Here is a 20327-nt window from a genome sequence, read left to right as displayed (position 1 = left end):
TAAAACAGTCGAAAAGTAGTCAGCATACTTTTATTAGGCTGTATATGACTGGATATGAATTTACTGGTGTGTCAAAATGCACAAACCACAAAGAAATGACAATACGTATGCCAGCTGAAATAGACCTGTTATCACAAACTTTCACAATGAGGATACTCATGACATACAGGATGCAAAAGGTTACACAGTAACATGCAGAGGCTATCATGTATTCTTTTGTAAACATGATAATTTTTTAATCATTGTAGTTCGGTAAATATCATCTATTTCTGGTAGTCTATCTTGTGCCAAGGTGAGTCCCTGAAGGAACTGGTACAGAAGCATGAACGACTTCCTACTAGTCAATATATTCCTACCTGATTTTCAGTCACTGTTGCTGTACAGTGTGAAGATAATAATTGTTTGTTTTTACACTCCAACACATACACCACTTCACCACTTATTTCCTAAATGATTACACCAATGTTATTTGCCGACAATTATTATAGTCACTACACCTGGTCAGTTAAAGTAGTAGGGTCAATGGCTACAGCAGCAAATGTACTAGCCATTGGTAGGCCGGCATCCAACATAGCCATACAACAAGCAGTCAGGACACACGTTAAATGATACTGGTCCATCTTGCGTATCATTACTGCAATACTAATGGCTGTATGGGGGTGTGCTGTGATACACAAACTCTTCTCACACACGCACGTGACAATTTCTTTGATGTAGGCCACATCGTTGCTATGACGACCGTTTGCACATTGTACTGTCACGTCCAATACTGCCCTGTCCTGTAGTTCCTTGTTAGCGCGCACCCCACACGGTCCATATATAGCGCATAGCACACTACTGGTACCTGCAGGAGTAGCGAGAATACAGGAAGCGATATACAAAGGTTACGTACCGTATTCACACGTAGCTGACCCGTCTGCTTGTTGCAACACGCCCAGCTCGCACACCGGTAGCATTTCCAGAGACCACGTAATTGTAACTTCACGCGTGCAAAAAAGTAAAACTTCAAATAAAATTCACAATACATGGACACTTTATACTGATTTAATTAGGCAATAATACAACTTGATTCTGTCTTTGGTGCTGGGTTTTGTCCTGGAGCAACATCAGGCTCTGGAATTGGTGCTATTTCTTGTGTTCCGGCTGCAGGATACTCTGGCTTCTTATCAATTAGTGCAGTGTAGACCTCCTCAGTCCATAGTGGGTTATGTGGTGGCAATGTGAGATCCTCTGGGGTGGCCAGACCATAAACTACCCCACTAGGAATATCAGGTACTTGTTCTGGTACCTTCTGATAAAATCTACACAACACATACACTCATGCCATGAACATGCAAGTGGAAATTGCTTACATAAAACCGTTCTCTCTTGTGCTTTTATCAAGTGAATGTTTTACCATTGGTCCAAGTTTCTGGAAGAATGGATGCCTCTCTGGTCTAGCTATGGTCCCGGGACCCTTCGTACGCGAGTACTTAACACAAAGCTTCTCCACATTACTGTACACTGGGGGAAATAAACAAGACAAATGAAAGTGATGATGGTTGAAATAATGGCAATTACTTGTGTTGCTGTGTTGTAATACTTTGACAGATTCGCCACATTTCTCCTGAACTAACAGATCTTGACCAAAGAAGCAATAAGCCTGTAAGGGAAATGGTTACTGTTAGCTGCTAAGTATACTGGTAGCTGATAACTTTTTTTATTTATCCCATCTAGACACTCTATAGAAAATTGTGGTGTAAAAATATCAGGTAATTCAACAAAATTTCTACACTTTGCTAAGATGATAAAAAACAACAAAAAAACATATTCTATTCTCCCAACAATTTAAAGCACACATGTGGTTGATAATCTTACACACTGACTCACGTATGAATTATAAAACAATGCTTTTAGTCGCAAATATGACATCCACTTTCCAACGATTGTTTCATCCAAAGTGGACAGTGAATCAGCTGTGAATTGAATTTCATAAAATACTTTATAATTACAACCACCTACCAGCAACTGTGAATATTTTAAAAGTTTCAAGAGCCAAAGAATAAATAACTGATGGTTTGTGCTTCAGTTCCAATGCTCTAGCCAGAGTCACTACACACAAGTATAAGGTAATATTCACAATATAAAGCTGTTATAAGTGATCCTGCTGTTTATAAAATGCATGTGCGAATCAGTTTATAAGTTCTACAAAATGTATGATGAGAGGAGATAATTAATATCTTTAGCAAGGGCTGTACACATACACTGTATGCTAAATGGCTGACTGACCAGAATTCACTTGCAATTCATACATAGACAAGCAGAATGAGGTTAACAAAAACATTGCAGTACATTATACTACTACTTGCCTTCTTGTGCTTCTGCTTGGAATTGATTTGCATACGCATCAACGATCCTCGGGTCATGATCTACACACTTTTCTGTTGTGGGTGGCAGTTTGGTCAGTACATGTTCCTAATAGCAACAAGTCAACTGTATGCACACCATCAACATTTAGTTGCACAGATTAAATTTTATAGCAGTGACCTAGATATCAGCTTTCTTGCTGGTTTAGGAAATGGCATGTACATGTATGCAAATAGACATGCATTCACATACATCAATAAATACAAATTGTTTTGCTAACTTTACAAAAGAGCATATACCCAGCAGCTATCTTAAGACATCGATGAACCTCTTTGGCAGTTTCCAAATCAATTCTGCAATTGGTATCATGTGCAAACGTGTGACAAAGATGGGACAAATCTTACTCATCACTCGCAGCAAGTTGTGCACCATGTTTGCTGTGCCATATAGCAACATTCATTATAATGGAGAACAGCTCATATTGTGCATCAGCCTGCACACTGCACCAAATATTAAGAATATACAACATTAAATTTACAACAATTTTCTCACCTTGGTGTTCGGCCTCCCAGAGAATTTGTCCAACGGAAGTGGATACATGTACGTAGCCTGCTCTCCCCTCCACTTTCCACTGGCGCCTCTATAAACCCCTTCAGTAACGAAAGGTACTCTGTAAAAGCGACTGAAACATCTCCCACGTTACTGCTATGATTTGCCAGTAATTCCAACAGTTTAAGGCGGACTGCCTTAAGATTTCTAGAAAACATTAATGCACCATCATGTTAGACATTATATAAATACTTTGTAAGCTCCGTTGCATCTTTAGGTGGTTTACTTTCCGCAGGTAGGACCACGTCGAATTTCATCGGACTGGACGCCTTCAGCGGGTTACGATGAAACCAGTGTGCCATTTTTTATGCGTACAATTTTGTCTATAGTGACAGATAACAACAACGTTAACGATTTGAGTCTTCCAAATCCGACATGTCACGAGTAGTAACGTGACATCATATCATTGCGTTAATTAATTAGAATCAAAACAAGTCCCTGAAGAGCTATACAATTAACAACAAATACTCCTCCTGTTGCTGTAGAATGTGATTTTGAAGTAGCGAAATGGCTACCGCTGAGGATGCTATTCCATCAAGGCCGAAACGGTTAGGCATGGTATTTTAAGTAGGGGGGTGTGGTGCCTCTGGGCAGATATACTTACACATAGGGTTTCGTGTATGAAACAGCGGCAATGATGTTTTTTTTAGGCCTAAGGCGATGAGCGCGGTTATGACGCGCAGGATTTCATCGGCCAGGCCGGGTAGCGGGAGGCCAAGAAGACCTTACTCTGCGTACACGCACAGGGATGAGGAACAAGGAGCTGTTGCCCAATACGATCAGCCGAACAGTAACCGCGAATGGTGGAGATACTACTTGCGGGTGAGTAACAGTGATTATCACGGCTGTGGCTTATAATTGGTATTAATTCAATGGTAGGACACGCCCACTCCTGGTAGCTACCAAATCGGTGACTTTGTTGCCGACTTGCACAGGCGTTCAGCCAGTTATGGATTCCGGGATTCTTCTCGCAGTAAAAAGCCAATTGACCTCCAACGAAAAGGAGACCTCTTGTTACCAGGAGCTTATGAACATAGGGACTTCTTGGAAGAGTCAGCTAAGAAGCTGCAAACTTTCAGTTTTAAGGCCGTTGATCGACAGAATGCTACAAAAATAGGTCATGGTTATGGTGATAAGGTGTGTGTGTGTGTATGTACGTACGTACGTATGTGTTTGTGTGTATGTACGTGTGTGTACGTATGTACGTACGTATGTGTGTGTATACGTATGTGTATGTGCATGTAAGTACATGTGCGTACGTATGTATGTGTGTTTGTGTACACACAACTTGACATTGCTCCAGTCTACCCAGCTGTATGTTGGGGACCTGGTGGCATCTGGAAAAGCAGCCCACACAGCTGTAACATCAATGGGTACCTGTTGTTTATTGGGGAAGCAAATTCCCAACTGTCTTTGTCTCATTTAGCGGTGTTGGGGCTGTTGTGGAACTTCGACCTTTCTCCGTGAGACCTGGACAGTCCTCCTGCGGGTTACAAGCCCTGCCCCAGGAGTGCATAAGGCTCAAGAGCCTGAGTGGTGCACAGGTATCCCAGTACTGGTTCACTGGGTGGCAATAGCTGTGTTTCACTAGGCTTTGCTTTGCTTTGTTTTGTGTGTGTGTGTGTGTGTGTGTGTGTGTGTGTGTGTGTGTGTGTGTGTGTGTGTGTGTGTGTGTGTGTGTGTGTGTGTGTGTGTGTGTGTGTGTGTGTGTGTGTGTGTGGGCGGTTGCACACGTCCATATGTATGTATGCACGTGTGTGTGTGTGTGTGTGTGTGTGTGTGTGTGTGTGTGTGTGTGTGTGTGTGTGTGTGTGTGTACATACAAACTAATGTAGTGTACACATGTGTGTATGTGTGTATCAAGGTTGGATAAACCAGGTCATGTTGTCTGAGTCCATCCCACTTCATACAATATTAATTAGCTTGACGATGTTAAAGTGTATATGTTATTATCTCCATGGAGACTGTAGAAACTATCCTATTTAGAGAGGTTAAATGTACAATGTTCCTTACATGGAGGGTCCGTTCATATAGCCATGTTTAATGTGGGGACTGCATCATGTATTAATCCGTAGTAACCAAAATGAGCTTTGTTTGTGGCTTTCACAACCCATATACATTGGATAATGAAGGTAAGAGGCTAGTTAGTGTTATGTGGTGATACATAGCAATTCCACCAGGCGAAACCAGACCTATGCATGCACAGTGTTGGGCAAGTTACTTTGTAAAAGTAACTAGTTACATACTACATATTACTTGCAACTGAACTATTTAGTTACGGTTACATATTACCCATAAAATAAAGTAACTATAATAATATTATATTACTTTGTGTTCACAGCCTTAAGCTGTCACGTGTGAAACTACCACTTTATCACGTGACATGATTGCGTTGTTGGAAAATGTGCATATCTTGGTTATAAGTAAGAAGCTGGTGAATAAGCTTCATTCAGTAGGTTTCGTTACTTCGTTTTGGCTAGGCGTTACTCAGAGGATAACTAACGAGAATAGTAACTTCGTTACTTGTAGTAATAATATTATGTAATATTAGACTCGTTACAGTAACTATATTACTTAGGTAACGCGTTACATTTGTAAGTAAAGTAACTTGAGTTATATTGCCTGTATTTCGTTATATTACTTAGTTACCACAAAAGTAATAATATTACGTAACACGTTACTCCCAACACTGTGTATGCAAAACTGCACGTAAGTATGTATGTCTCACCTTGCCCCTTGCTGCAGTATAAACGTTATCATACTGCCCCACACTATTGCCGCCACTGTGACATCAATGCGGATAAGGTCCATTGACCAGCACATTCTTCTCATTATGATCATTTCATAGACAAAGTTGTGCATTCAACATCTTAACATGTAGAAACTCATGGGACTCTCATCTCTGTACTAAATGATTGACTTTTTTGATACTATCTAGGAGATCGAGACTTCACCAAATCAATATAATGTAGTTGATTACAGTGAGGGACCCAAAAGGAACGATCTCAAGTATGTATGGTGTGTTATTATTACAAACTTAATGTAATATCTGTAGGAGTTCTGCATTCAAATCAGCAGTTAAACGTGACTTGGAATGTTCACAGTTTCGCATCGTTAAGTTGCCTTTATTCTGATAAATTTATGAGCATTTTTAATTTCAGATGCAAGGGCCTGGTCCAGGCAGATATGACGAGTTTAAATCCAAGTCCAATACCGGACCTTCGTCCACTTTTAAATCTCGAGTCCCAAGATTTGGAGGCAAAGTTTCAGTAAGTAATGCTTTATATTGTTAACATGTGTGTTATTAGTAATTACAGAAAGTACCCGGCCCTGGCAGTTATTCCGTTGGGTGTAAACAACCCCCTCCGTTACCTGCAGTTGTCGCTCACATGAGCAATAAACATGGTATTAAAATGAATTAATAACATTTTGTATTCTGAATTAGTACACACTTTAAAAGTTTTGTATACATACAAAAATCTAAAATAATTTTCATTGCATTTGTTTAATTATTGTCACTGTTTTTTTTAATTTGTAATGTTTATGAATTCATCATAATTTATCCAACCATCGTCATTGGTATCAGCTCCACCAAACAATGTATTAACTTGTGAAGGAGTGATTTTATCTCCATCATTTCTGGTCAACTCATAGTACAACTCTGTTATACTTATCAGACCATTATTGTCTTTGTCTAACTTGGAAAACTGCTGCCGTAGTTTGTTCTCTTTCTCAAAATGAGAGTTTGCCGCTTTAGCTAGCAAATCTTGATACTCAGATATGTTTATGGTCCCAGTTCTGTCCTTATCAACATTGTTCAATAGTCTAATCAACTCCGATCTTGTATGCCTGTGATCCAAGAATAGCATCAGATCATCCAACTCTGTTAAGTTGATTATCCCGTTTTGATCACTGTCAAAAACATCAAAGGATTTCTGGATAACCATGTCATACTGAACATTTATCTCTTCATTTGGAGTTGCCGGATTAACCCCCATTAGTACACAGAACTCAGAGAAGCTTACTTTCCCACTCCTGTCAGAATCTATACTGTTAAACATTTGTTCAAGCTGTTCTGTAGCAGGGCTCTGATCCAAGTACCGCAACATTATATCCAGTTCAATAATGTTAATACCACTATCTCCATCAGTATCATATAGCTCAAATGATTCCTTTAGGTTTCTCACTGTTTCATTGTTGATACAACAGACCTATACAATAGCACATTCCATTTCTAACCACTGCTTAGATAACATTTTAATTTAATGGGACATCATTCAAACAGCTAGCCTACCTTTGATAGCGTGCAGTAAAACGCGAACAAAATGAACAACGACCGCTGAAACATCCTCTAGGAGACTAGTTTAGCACTGAACTATTCTCTAGCGTGAAATCTATACTAAGCTGCAGTTTTCAGCATTATTATTGCTTCTTTCCGTGTACGCTACGTAATTGTAATACCTACCAACGGAACAACACAGCCTTTGTTACTACGTGCCAAGCTTTGCAAGTCACGGATAGCCTTTCATCTTACGTAGCCACTCGTGAAGTCACTTTCATTAAGGTTGTACCGTTGATTTGTATTCCAAGGTCAAGGTCATACTCGATTACAACACTCACAATATTCATTTACGTAATATATTAGTTACACAAATATTTATATAAACAAGTTGTATTTGAATTGTGTCCAGTTACTTGCTCGTCATCATTGCTACGAATTCTTCGTAATTGACTTGTCCATCACCGTCCACATCAGCTTCGCGGATCATTTCGTCCACTTCTTCGTCAGTCAATTTTTCGCCAAGGTTGGTCATAACGTGTCGCAGCTCTGCAGCGCTGATAAATCCGTTGCCATCTTTATCAAATACTCTGAAAGCTTCGCGGATCTCTTCTTCCGAATCAGTCTCTTTCATTTTACGCGCCATCATTGTCAAAAATTCTGGAAAGTCGATGGTTCCATTTCCGTCAGCATCAACTTCGTTAATCATGTCTTGCAGCTCTGCCTCGGTGGGGTTCTGGCCTAGAGAACGCATCACAGTGCCGAGTTCTTTAGTGGTGATTGTTCCATCACCATCCTTGTCGAATAAGGAGAATGCTTCTTTGAATTCAGCAATTTGCTCTTCGCTCAATTGGTCCGCCTGTTGACATACAAAAGTATAAACACCATGATAACGATTGAATCGTTGCTCTCACCATTTCTTAAACCTGTCAACACCTGCTCTGAATATCTCTAATTATCGTTCACAATTTTCCTTTGCTCGCTCTGCTTTTTTATAAGAGGATACCGCGTGATTTGATTGGTTAAGTGCTGTCGCATCCTGTTACGCCCTTTTTCTGTTGTCATGGATATGGTTGCTTAGTGTCATCATTTTTTGATTGGTTGGATTTTCCTTCCTTTTGTGTGGGTGATACTGTGTCGCGTGATCTCCCTCGTGGCACGATGCAGATCTTCGTAAAGACCCTCACTGGGAAGACCATCACGTTAGAGGTAATATACACTCGTGTTAAAATTATTTAAGGGTCATTATTTGAATGCGAGAACGCTCTGTTGTTAGTCGAATAAGTTGGTAGTGCACGTGGTGGTCATTAAATAGAACTCCTTATTGTAGGTAGAAGCTAGCGACACAATAGAAAATGTAAAGGCTAAGATACAAGACAAAGAAGGTAGGAACTTGTCCTTGTGATGTTTTTGACTTGCACACTCCACTGAAGGTATTCCACCTGATCAACAAAGATTGATATTTGCTGGAAAGCAGTTAGAAGATGGTCGCACTCTGAGTGACTACAATATCCAGAAAGAGTCAACATTACATCTTGTGTTGCGCCTAAGAGGTGGCGGAAAGAAACGCAAGAAGAAGAACTATACCACGCCAAAGAAAATCAAGCACAAGAGAAAGAAGGTTAAGCTAGCAGTATTGAAATATTACAAAGTTGACGACTCGGGGAAGATACAGCGTCTTCGTCGTGAATGTCCTGCCCAGACATGTGGTGCAGGTTTATTTATGGCAGCTCACTTTGATCGTCAGTACTGTGGCAAATGTACCCTGACTTATGTCTATAAAAACCAGGATGACAAGTAGACTCATAATGACAGTTGTGTATGATTGATTGTTAAATTTAACAAATTCTATCATTCTTTGTTTATCTCTTGACCATCCAACCATACCTCAGTGATAGTCAGTTGTAGCCTTTAATATAATTGTGTGTTAGCTTTTCTCTTATTTGCTGTTTTAGTTTTAAAGTGTCTGTCTGACATTGTTCTATGATGTTGAATGTATCCGATGGGATTGGATGTTGATGTCTACAGAACTCTACAAACAGTGAGCACACATGCAAATTAAAGTGCTCCTTTATTTGAACCCTAGTCAGTCTTCAGTCACCATTCGTACTAGGTAAATATCCCATCCAAAAGGACCAAACTAAAAATGGTTGGACATTATGACAATGAGGTTTTACATATGTAAGGTGGTTACTATTAAATACCAATGGCTGACCATGTTTCATCTTGGTTAGTCATTTTGGCAGATCATGCAAGAGACTGATATTGAGTACTGCAGTCCAGCTAGTCTCCTGAGTCTAGCCTTTTGTGTCACTTGGTACAGATAAAAATTCTGAAGTTTTCCCTACCTAATAGTAATGACAAAGGTGACTACGAAGCTTAGTACCAAGTTTGAGCAGCATGCAACTTATCCAAACCTCATATCTAATCAATTGTATTATTTCAAAACATCAGTGGAAACAAAAATAACATGGTACAGTACAGAATTTATAACACGCACACTTAAGAATGTTAAACAAAGGTTAGATTTTGTACAGAATGGTGTCTTATTTGCTGGTCATCATCGCTACGAATTCGTCATAGTTAACTTGTCCATCACCATCCACATCAGCTTCGCGGATCATCTCATCAACTTCTTCATCCGTTAACTTCTCACCAAGGTTTGTGAGCACATGACGCAGCTCTGCAGCGCTGATAAAACCATTCCCATCTTTGTCAAAGACTCTGAACGCCTCGCGAATTTCCTCTTCTGAATCGGTCTCCTTCATTTTACGCGCCATCATCGTCAAGAACTCAGGAAAGTCAATCGTCCCATTTCCGTCAGCGTCAACTTCGTTAATCATATCTTGTAGTTCTGCCTCGGTGGGGTTCTGTCCCAGGGAGCGCATCACAGTACCAAGTTCTTTAGTAGTGATTGTACCATCGCCATCCTTGTCGAACAAAGAGAACGCTTCTTTAAACTCGGCAATTTGTTCCTCGCTTAGCTGATCCGCCTAACAGAAAACCGACAAGGTAATATTTGCATATTAATCGGATTAATTCACTTACCATTTCAAAGTCTGTTAGATTGCAGTTAGCTTGGAGCGGGGGAAACCCTTTAAGTAGAATAATTTAACCAATCAAAACCCTCCAATTTGCATTAGCAACCAACTCTATGGAAACTTTATTCAATCATCCAATGAAATTGATTCATGCGGTTGCCAAGACCACCATGATTTAGCTAGCAGGAAGTCATTACAAAAGTATTAGGTAATTCAATCCTCTCTGTTACAAACTATGACATTGTAAGAAATTTGAGCCTTATGTGTGTTTGTGACAGCTAAAAATAATACATGTGCCCGTGTAGCTTGACTTGAAGGGTATCACAGTCTATTATTTGACTATTCAGAAATCCTGTTGACATGTACTTTGTTTTAAGGACAAGACATGTTTCCTTTTGTATTGTGATGATGTTGATCAATAGGTGAGGTCTGACATAAACAACAAGTCATGTAATCCCACTTGAAAGTTGGTCACATATTACCATCCCTCGTCAACTACTTCAATATTGGTACCCTCGGAGACCAAATACCAAGGACATCAACAAATTGCAAACTTCCACTAGCTAGAAAACAATTAAAAGCCACCACTTGCACCATGCTTAGTTTTGTAATCAGACATCGTAGTTATATTATGTCTCACCAACCTTCTGGTTCAACACATCAGTGCTAATGTATGAATTATAGATCATGTGCCCCAGAACCCCCACAAGTCATGTATGTATTAGTCACTTCCAAAGCTAAGAAGCAAACCCAACATTATTCACATGTCTTGCAAATTTGCGGACAAAAACATCAGTGCCGACATTGTGTAACCACACATCCTGCAGGTTATGGAATGGTATTAGAGTAAAAAAAAATCTGACCAATCAGAATTTTCGAACTGGTGCTAGCAATTAATGCCTTGGAAACAAATTGCAAACTTATCCAATCAAATTCACTCATGTGATTACCAAGACCACAATGATAGCTTGCAGGAAGTTACACATTATGTAACAGATCTATTTTTAGTTACACAACTACCCAAATATTTGCCATTGTGCAATTTCAATTAAGAGTTAGCTAGTCACTTTCATACATTTTACGACATCACTGTAGTGTGAATGCCAGTGTTTTTCTCAAACCCTAGACCACATTCCGTGCCATGGGATAATCTAAACAACACATCATTTTTGTTGATGTTTCATCGTTATAAACAAATTTACACTAAAACAGAGAATGTGTAACTAGCTTAACTGGATTACCGATTACCTTGACAAACAGGTCTGGGTGTCATTATGGAATATTACAAATTTCTTAAGGTAACCAGTGGTGATCTTACAACTGGCAACATATGCTTTCCTACTGAACATATCAAGCACCTCTGCTTCACTAACTTTTAATTCTTCTGTTGGGAAGTATTTCTTCTACTACATGGTCCTAACTCAGGCAAATTAATAAATTGGAATCTGTGTAATATGGACACTTTGGGACCAACCGATTTGCAAATAATGTCTTGGACATCAGAGTAGGGCCCTGCATCAGAGTGTACTAGATCAATGTATGTATACTAAGTTGGGAACTAGGTGCATATGAAGTTGTACTAGATGGGCTGGTCACAGCCAACATAATAGAAGCCATGAATGAAGGAGGCTAAATCTTACAAGCTCCTTTTCTAGGTGATAAGCATGTGTATGGTATGTATGCTTGGCGTATATTTATAAGCATACATGCATACAAATGTACAAGTTCAGCAATAACCTAAACCACAGACACCACATGTAATATCAACCACACAAAAAGCTGAGCAAATCTTGACACCCTGGCTCACAGTGAGAGCAAACAAACAGATAAGTTTTCAGAGTCTGAACTTTTAGTCAGAAGTTTATCAGAATACTATATAGACACTAGGAAGTACAATGATTTACTATATATCTTGTACTGGAAAGCAAATTAAGTGACACATCTCTAGCTTTGTTCCACTTTTTTTTCTAGTTATTGGCCTTGAGTCGATCTTAATGCCAATTTTGAATAATTATATCAATTCACGAATGGAAAGCCAATACATTTAACAATCCAATGCAAACCTCTTATGTGAGAGTTGAGGTCAGCGCTATGCAGGTATCCAAAAAAACCTTGTCCGGCAAAATTTCATGACATAAAGGAGTATACAGTGGAGCCCGCACAATATGTCCTGATTTTCCAAGCTCGTTTATGTACCAAGCAATACTTTGAGACCTAAGTGTCTGGATTATGTCCTCACTGAGTCAAGTATGTAGATATCCCAAGGTGAAGGTGACTAGGCAGTGCGGCTAGCCTCCTGCCTTTTCTGTCATTTGGTACAGATAAAAATTTCCTTGTTAAAGGCAACTACAAAGCTCAGTATATATGTATCAAGTTTGAGCAGCATGTAACTTCCCCAAAGTCACACATGTATATATTTCAAAACATCAATGTGGTAGCTATTATTAAAAAAATAAATAACATAGATTACTTACTTTACTAAGACATAATTTGGTACAGTACAGATTAACACACACATTAGAGAATGTTCAACAAAGAGAGGTTGGCTTGTGTACAGTTTATTTGCTGGTCATCATCGCTACGAATTCGTCATAGTTAACTTGTCCGTCACCATCCACATCAGCTTCGCGCATCATTTCATCAACTTCTTCATCCGTCACCATCTCACCATGGTTTTTGAGCACATGACGCAGCTCTGCAGCGCTGATAAAACCATTCCCATCTTTGTCAAAGATGCTGAACATTTCGCGAACTTCCTCTAGATCCGAATCAGTCCTACGCACCATCATCGTTAAGAACTCAGGAAAGTCAATCGTCCCATTTCTGTCAGCATCAACTTCGTTAATCATATCTTGTAGTTCTGCCTCGGTGGGGTTCTGTCCCAAAGAGCGCATCACAGTACAAAGTTCTTTAGTAGTAATTGTACCATCGCCATCCTCGTCGAACAAAGAGAACGCTTCTTTAAACTCGGAAATTTGTTCCTCGGTTAGCTGATCCGTCTAATAGAAAACCGACAAGGTAATATTTGCATATTAATCGGATTAATTCACTTACCATTTCAAAGCCTGTTAGATTGCAGTTAGCTTGGAGCAGCGGGGAAAACCCTTTAAGTAGAATAATCTAACCAATCACAACCCATTAGCAACTCTATGGAAACATCCAATGAAATTGATTCATGCGGTTACCAAGACCACCATGATTTAACCTGCAGGAAGTTATCGTAAAAACATTAGGTAATTCAATCCTTCTCTCTGTTACAAAACTAAACAATTACTGTACATGCATGTGCCCATGTAGCTTGACTTGAAGGGTGTCAGAGAGAGATGAACCATCACTATTGAATAATGAGACACATAAAAAGTACATAGCTAAATGAGTTCTGTCACATGCGACCATCAAACAGGGTTAGTGGATTAACACCTGGCAAGGAAGAGTTGAAGTGAGCACAAAAAAAAAATATGTGGCATGTATGTACATTAAACTGCAAAGAAAGTCAGTCTGGGGAGGGGAACCACTCGCAGTAATTCCGAGCCATAAGTATTCTTTGGGAAGCCGTAATACACTGCTGTGAAATGTCATCCAGAATTTTCCTTCATGCTGCTTTTGACACTAGTGGATCCTGGTGTATAAAATATAACAGGTTCCATAAGTTGTTTACACAGTAACAGTGATAGTGGCCCAAAACACTAACTTGAATTTTCGTAATAGTTGTAAATGTCCAAGCGATCCAATTCTGCTAACAATTGCCGATACTCTACCTTGTTCTGTTTACGTGACCTGGCTGACTGAAGGTGGTGTTCTGAATCCAATGGACACAAGTAAAGCGAGCGAATTAGTGGCAGTATTATGAATAACAGGGTCTGGACGATAAGGAGTCACCATCACAGCTGGTGGAATTGTGGCTGGAGGTGAACTCACTGGATAAATGGTAGATTTTCAAAAATGTTGATAAATTGAGATGCCAAACACTGTAGCACCAAATTATGCTGGTAAGTGTGTAACAAAGCCACTGGTAGTATATTATTTGACTATTCAGAAATCCTGTTGACATGTCCTTTGTTTTAAGGTCAACATAAAAACAGACATGTTTCCTTTTGTATTGTGATGATGTTGATCGATAGGTGAGGTCTGACATAAACAACAAGTCATGTAATCCCACTTGAAGTTGGTCACCATCCCTCTTGTGTAACTACTTCGAATCAACAATATCAAGGATATCAACAAATTGTACACTTCAAAAACAAGCCACCACTTGCACCATGCTTGGTTGTGTAAGGACATCAAGGTCAGTATCAATACAAAGTAGTCTAATGTATGAATTATAGATCCATGCATGTGTGTGTCCCAGAACCCTCACAAGTCATGTATGTATTAGTCACTCCCATAGCTAAGAAGCAAGCCCAACATTATTCACATGTCTTGCAAAAGTGATAAAAACGTCAGTGGCATCATGCAACCACACATCCTGCAGGTTATGGAATGGCATTAGAGTAAAGAAAATCTGACCAATCAGAATTGTCAAACTGGTACTAGCAATTAACGCCATGGAAACAAATTACAACTTATCCAATCAAATTCACTCATGTGGTTACCAAGACCACAATGATTAGCTTGCAGGAAGTTACACTATAACAACATTTTGTAACAGATCTATTTTTAGTTACATGACTATACATATACCCAAATAAGACATAAATACTTGCCATTGTGCAATATTCATAATTGATGAGTGTATTTAAAATTTCCAATTGAGAGTTTGTACACTTTGTTTGTTAGTCACACACTTTATGACATCACCAAATTGAATGTCAGTGTTTTTCTCAAACCCTAAACCACATTCCGTGCCATGGGATAATCTAAATACATCATTTTGGTGATGTTTCATCGTCAACAATTTCCCTACACAAATGTACACTAAACAGAGGATGTGTAACTAGCTTAACTGGATTACCTTGACAAACAGGTTTATTGTTACGGAATATCACAAATTTCTTATCTTTGAGAAGGTAACCAGTGGTGACTTTACAGCCGGCAACATTTGCTTTTCTACTGCCAGTGAGTTTGAACATCTCAAGCACCTCTGCTTCACCAAGTATTTCCTCTTCTTCTATAGGTGGAAGCTTTTCTTCTATGTGGTCCTAACCAATTAATAAATTTTGAGTACGGTGGAGAAATCTGTGTAATATGGACACCTTGGGACCAACAAATAATGTCCTGGACATCAGAGTGTACTAGATCAGCGTATGTACTAAGTTGGGAACTAAGTGTCTGAATTATGTATGAAGTTGTAGTACTAGGTGGCAGCCAACATAACAGAAGCCATGAATGAAGGAGGTAAAATCTCACAAGTGTGAGTATATAGTGCCAAATTACTTACTTTCAATTGCCCCAGGAGACGATATATGACATTATCTGACAGAACTGGAACACTCCACTCGTCTGCAACAGCAGTCAAGTCTCTTGAGCAGTACACACCAAATCCTAATACAATCCCTACATGTGTTAAATGTGATAGTTAGTTACCATACACACAATGTGTGACGACGACCTTTAATGGATTGAGCAGTCTTCAAGTCACCCTCAGCAATGTTACCAATACCAGTGTTGACAATGTTTAGTGTGGCCTTTGAGGTGTCCAATGACTTGAGCACTGATATAAGACTTTCCACTGACCCACTGGTGTCCCCTAGAATAATGCATAAAACCGTCTTAAAAAGAGGTCATGAAGTACACCTTACTCCAAGAGATCACCACGTTTACACCTACCAGGATAATAAATTTTGATAAGTGTTTGTTAAAACTCTGAGCTAAACTTTTCAGACATACAGCTGTAAACTGCTCCATAAGTAGTATTCCACTAGACCAATCACTCCAAGTATTTAGTGAACTATAGTAACATTTAGAAAAGTGGAGCAGCAGCCATGGGCCATTGTTGTGGGTCTTGTTGTGGGACCTAGCCACTATAATGAGGTGAACAAGTGGCTGCTAAGCAAATGGTACCTGTGTAATACGGACATATTCAACACCTAGGGTATTTGATAAGGCAATATGGTGCTCTATTGGCCTAGCATATGCATGAATACTTCTGCACTAACTTTGAAGACCAGTGGTATACTACGAGATGCAGGCTCAGAGTCTAAACACTTTTCAACATCCTCTGCCAACAGTGTCCTAAGGTGTCCTCCTGGCTTTCCAGGGTACTTTATATACTAAGTGATAATGGTGTCCACATTATAAGGTTCTAATTGAATACGCTACCCAGAAAATGGTCACATTTCGATACTACATTGTACACACACTCAAATATCATAACTCTATGAATTAACTTGATACCTGTACCTTTAATAAGTAACGGCACTTGCATGACATTAGTATCATTCAAAGCTGCCCTATAAAGTCTGTTTTGTTCTTCTAGTGAATATATAGGCTCTTCCCTTTTCTCTTGTACAACAATTTCCCCAGGTTCAGGCAATTCTTTCCATCCCATTGTGAACACTGGCATCGCAGGAGTGGCCTTCATTAAAACTACACCGGTCTCATTTCTCATAGCACGTATTCTAGCCCATGATGACTTGCTGTACAACTTATCACCAATTTTAAGTGTCCCTTCTTGGACTATCAGACTTGCAGTAGGTCTATTGATAAATGAAAAAATGTTATAATTTATGGACCAGCTGATTTTGATGCATTTTTTTTATAAGGTTGTCTTTTTTCAGAGGTATTGGTAGAGTTGTGTAAGAAGTGTCCTTTATATAGAGGTTAAATGTGCAGTGTCCTTTATAGAGAGGTTAAAAGAGCAGTGTCTTTTATAGAGAGGTTGAAGTTAGTGTTTTATATTCAAAATTTGGTCCTTTACACTGCTTAGTAGGGATGCCACGATAGTCATGACATATGACATGTCGTGACATAAAGCTCCATGATATGATATGACATAGGCTTCTTTATGTCGTGACATAAATGTCTCTTAATAATGCACACTTTCCCATTCATTTTGATCAAATTTGATGCAATAAATTGAGAAAAATTGTCAAAAAGTATGAGCCATGTTGGTTGTTGATGTCATAGGTAATATTGTTGATATCTTTGCATGTTTGAATCAAAATATATAGCTATACAGTTTCATAAGTATCAGATTCAGTTGCGCAACTTTAAGAATTGCTTATGTCGTGACATAAACCTCTATGACATGTGACATAAAAATTTCTATGTCGTGGCATCCCTACTGCTTAGCTTACCCGAAGCCCTTGGTCATCTTTGATTCAACTACAACAGCTTCTACTGAAGCAGAATAGTTTGCCTTCAGCTCTAGGAGTTCTGCTTGAAGAAGAATGGCTTCCAATAGACTATCAATATTCTTTCCCTACAGGAAGAACAAATTTGTGGTAATAAAATTAATACATTCAGCTCAAACATGACGTACATAGTATATATGTAATATTCATGTACCAAAAAAGGAGACCTCTTGTAATGTCATATTAGGGTACACCAGTGTATAAGGCCATCCAACTAACTAAGGGTATTTTCTAACTACTGAAATCTGTGTATTTTGTGCCATTGCAGTGCATCTAGGGCTCCCAGAGGCATGTATAATTCCCTAGAACTTGCCTTGTCTGTTATCAACCCTACCATCCTGCCACTCCACCCCTATGTGAAGACTCATCATTTTAAAATATGTCTCGCTATCAATACTGAGGTGTTGGGGTTCAATGGTTTGAACATTCATTTGAAATCACAAGATGCATGTCTCCTGCAAGGGCACCTTTGCTGTTAACCTCTTGCAACCATTGTTAACTTACTAATATGCACATTTCTGTGGTGTAAACAGTGTTTATAATTTTAAGTGCAAGGGCTACCACCAACAATAATTTTATCTCCTTTATCTGTAGAAGCATTTTAGCAAACTATAGACGCTAGCAAGAAACCCTTTAAATTCATCGTACACATGTTGTATAGACAGAAATTTTGGAGGTATGAAACATTGCAAATTTCATGAGAGATGAGCTTCATAAAAATATAATTGTAATTAAAAGAGGTTATTACACTATTCTTACACTGGTTTTCACCTCCTAGTCTAATCCAGTGGCTACCATCAAATGACAGCCCTTTACCTACTTTTTGCTAAAAAAGAACCCATCACAAGTTAAAGTATATTCTGGAACCTGAGTACCATAAATGTGGACAACTTGGGACCAACCAAAAACATCCTAACGGTGTTGGGAGTAACGTGTTACATAAAACGCGTTATGTAATATTATTACTTTTGTGGTAACTAAGTAATATAACGAAATACGCTATAAAAACAGGTAATATAACTCAAGTTACTTTACTTACAAATGTAGCACGTTACCTAAGTAATATAGTTACTGTAACGAGTCTAATATTACGTAATATTATCACTACAAGTAATGAAGTTACTAATCTCGTTAGTTATACTCTGAGTAATGCCTAGCCATGACAAAGTAACAAAGCCTACTGAATGAAGCTTATTCACCAGCTTCTTAAGATTTGCACATTGTCCAACAATGCAATCATGTCACGTGATAAGGTGGTAGTTTCACACACGTGACAGCTTAAGGCTGTGGACACAAAGTAATATAATATGTAATATTATTATAGTTACTTTATTTTATGGGTAATATCAAGAGTTCATAATATATATACTAAGGAGAGTATCCTACTCTCATATACCCCTGTAGAAAGGCGTATCGTGAAGTTATGACGTAACACTTCTGAGTTCGCCCGTTTTTCTTTGTATAATTAATGATGTCATTAGTTGAACACGGTATCGATTGAATGCGTGCCTACCAACGTCGCTAGCAACCAAATTAACTCCTGCTCTAAGCGTTTCTCACCCAACTACAATCATTCCTTCATGGATTAAGACCTCTTCGTAGGCGTTTCTTACTAGGCCATTCGCGAATACGGCTATCCTGAGCGTCGCAAGTGTGAAACGGTGCTAACGATTCTTGCACTTTTACGGCTTCCTGTACATCACAAACCACAACATCTTGTCGTTACGTCATAACTTCACGATACGCCTTTCTACAGGGGTATATGAGAGTAGGATACTCTCCTTAGTATATATATTATGAACTCTTGGTAATATATAACTGCTTTAGACTCTATTTCATATTGCACTCAGATTACTTACCTCATCCACAGCTGTTTCTGCTGTAGGCTCGGCAAAAGCGGCTGGTTTTCTTACGATAATACTAGCGTCATGGCAACTAGACGTCCTCATGTGACAAAATAATCGTGCTTGTTAAATCACCGCACGTGAACAACGCATAGCGATTGGACAAACCGGATTTTGAGCATATGTTATATTGTGCCTGAAGGCGTGGAGTATATTAGAAAACAAGGTGGAGTATATGAGATTTATTACCCATCCAAAACAGCCTAAATAGAGTCTAAGTAACTGTAACTAAATAGTTCAGTTGCAAGTAATATGTAATATGTAACTAGTTACTTTTAAAAAGTAACTTGCCCAACACTGCATCCTAATTATCAAGGTGTTCTGATTTCCACATCAGTTTATGTACTAAGGGATATTTTGGGACTTTAATGCCAGAAATTTCAGCCTGCAAACATTAAATATGAAAATGATTACAAATAAGAGCATTTTCTCCTGAAAAGTTATTGGCTTTCACCCATTATGACTAACTCAGCTTCCAACCCACACAAAATTAACTCATGTTTATATCCCCACTGAATTGCACTAAAAGACTATTTCCATTCTGCAATATTTCTGGAGCAGATATGATGCCATGCAGTGACCATGGGATTATTGGAATGATACATTCTGAACTCATGAAGCCACAGAGAGTTGACTAGTGATTTAGTGATTTGAGGGCAAGCAGAGCCCATAAGGACACCAAATCACACCTCTGAACTTTAGTCGACTCTCTTACTCCATGGTGATATGCAAGCACATGGTATGTATGCTTCGCATGTATTATAAATATGCAGACTAACATACATAGCTGCGAGATTACTTGCCTCATGCTAAGACACTCGGCAATATAACTACCTCACCCACCACATGTAATATT

General features: G+C 38.9%; 8 protein-coding genes and 1 long non-coding RNA gene across 10 annotated transcripts; 3 read left to right on the top strand and 6 right to left on the bottom strand.

Annotated features, from left to right (window-relative positions):
• Positions 1-110: 110 nt before the first annotated feature.
• Positions 111-1028, bottom strand: LOC136269387 (exosome complex component RRP46-like). The gene is made up of 4 exons (XM_066064939.1): positions 893-1028; positions 498-844; positions 357-446; positions 111-309 (listed from the first exon to the last, which is right to left on the bottom strand). Exons 1-4 carry the CDS (start codon positions 954-956, stop codon positions 205-207), a joined length of 606 nt encoding a protein of 201 aa, XP_065921011.1. The 5' UTR covers positions 957-1028; the 3' UTR covers positions 111-204.
• Positions 989-3383, bottom strand: LOC136269381 (BRO1 domain-containing protein BROX-like). The gene is made up of 10 exons (XM_066064934.1): positions 3148-3383; positions 2899-3102; positions 2751-2846; positions 2627-2699; positions 2349-2454; positions 2002-2091; positions 1870-1955; positions 1561-1642; positions 1353-1503; positions 989-1301 (listed from the first exon to the last, which is right to left on the bottom strand). Exons 1-10 carry the CDS (start codon positions 3255-3257, stop codon positions 1049-1051), a joined length of 1251 nt encoding a protein of 416 aa, XP_065921006.1. The 5' UTR covers positions 3258-3383; the 3' UTR covers positions 989-1048.
• On the top strand, positions 3344-6522 carry LOC136269384 (protein STPG4-like). The gene is made up of 7 exons (XM_066064937.1): positions 3344-3503; positions 3606-3777; positions 3835-4092; positions 5894-5964; positions 6011-6068; positions 6117-6224; positions 6273-6522. The coding sequence occupies exons 1-7, from the start codon at positions 3463-3465 to the stop codon at positions 6375-6377; spliced, it is 813 nt and encodes a 270-aa protein (XP_065921009.1). The 5' UTR covers positions 3344-3462; the 3' UTR covers positions 6378-6522.
• Positions 6364-7404, bottom strand: LOC136269385 (uncharacterized). The gene is made up of 2 exons (XM_066064938.1): positions 7250-7404; positions 6364-7166 (listed from the first exon to the last, which is right to left on the bottom strand). Exons 1-2 carry the CDS (start codon positions 7301-7303, stop codon positions 6483-6485), a joined length of 738 nt encoding a protein of 245 aa, XP_065921010.1. The 5' UTR covers positions 7304-7404; the 3' UTR covers positions 6364-6482.
• Positions 7405-7546: 142 nt separating this feature from the next.
• LOC136269389 (calmodulin) lies at positions 7547-8303 on the bottom strand. Its single transcript, XM_066064941.1, has 2 exons — positions 8149-8303; positions 7547-8093 (listed from the first exon to the last, which is right to left on the bottom strand). Exons 1-2 carry the CDS (start codon positions 8149-8151, stop codon positions 7647-7649), a joined length of 450 nt encoding a protein of 149 aa, XP_065921013.1. The 5' UTR covers positions 8152-8303; the 3' UTR covers positions 7547-7646.
• Positions 8289-9099, top strand: LOC136269388 (ubiquitin-ribosomal protein eS31 fusion protein). The gene is made up of 3 exons (XM_066064940.1): positions 8289-8443; positions 8565-8619; positions 8668-9099. The coding sequence occupies exons 1-3, from the start codon at positions 8396-8398 to the stop codon at positions 9033-9035; spliced, it is 471 nt and encodes a 156-aa protein (XP_065921012.1). The 5' UTR covers positions 8289-8395; the 3' UTR covers positions 9036-9099.
• A 553-nt stretch (positions 9100-9652) lies between these two features.
• On the bottom strand, positions 9653-10433 carry LOC136269390 (calmodulin-like). Its single transcript, XM_066064943.1, has 2 exons — positions 10283-10433; positions 9653-10227 (listed from the first exon to the last, which is right to left on the bottom strand). Exons 1-2 carry the CDS (start codon positions 10283-10285, stop codon positions 9781-9783), a joined length of 450 nt encoding a protein of 149 aa, XP_065921015.1. The 5' UTR covers positions 10286-10433; the 3' UTR covers positions 9653-9780.
• Positions 10434-12662: 2229 nt separating this feature from the next.
• On the bottom strand, positions 12663-14995 carry LOC136269391 (calmodulin-like). Its single transcript, XM_066064944.1, has 3 exons — positions 14979-14995; positions 13330-13379; positions 12663-13274 (listed from the first exon to the last, which is right to left on the bottom strand). The coding sequence occupies exons 2-3, from the start codon at positions 13330-13332 to the stop codon at positions 12834-12836; spliced, it is 444 nt and encodes a 147-aa protein (XP_065921016.1). The 5' UTR covers positions 13333-13379; positions 14979-14995; the 3' UTR covers positions 12663-12833.
• Positions 12673-15610, top strand: LOC136269393 (uncharacterized). 2 transcript variants are annotated; one of them, XR_010707306.1, is made up of 3 exons: positions 12673-14560; positions 14747-15516; positions 15561-15610. It is a non-coding gene; the product is annotated as an uncharacterized lncRNA (long non-coding RNA). The 2 variants fall into 2 exon arrangements; XR_010707307.1 differs by having other exon boundaries at positions 12673-14264; positions 14397-14560; positions 14747-15604.
• Positions 15611-20327: the final 4717 nt, after the last annotated feature.

This window comes from Dysidea avara, chromosome 10 (genome assembly GCF_963678975.1).
Source record: "Dysidea avara chromosome 10, odDysAvar1.4, whole genome shotgun sequence".
NCBI lineage: Eukaryota > Metazoa > Porifera > Demospongiae > Dictyoceratida > Dysideidae > Dysidea > Dysidea avara.
Note: the sequence above shows the minus strand (reverse complement) of the source record. Positions and strands in the feature narration are given on the sequence as shown.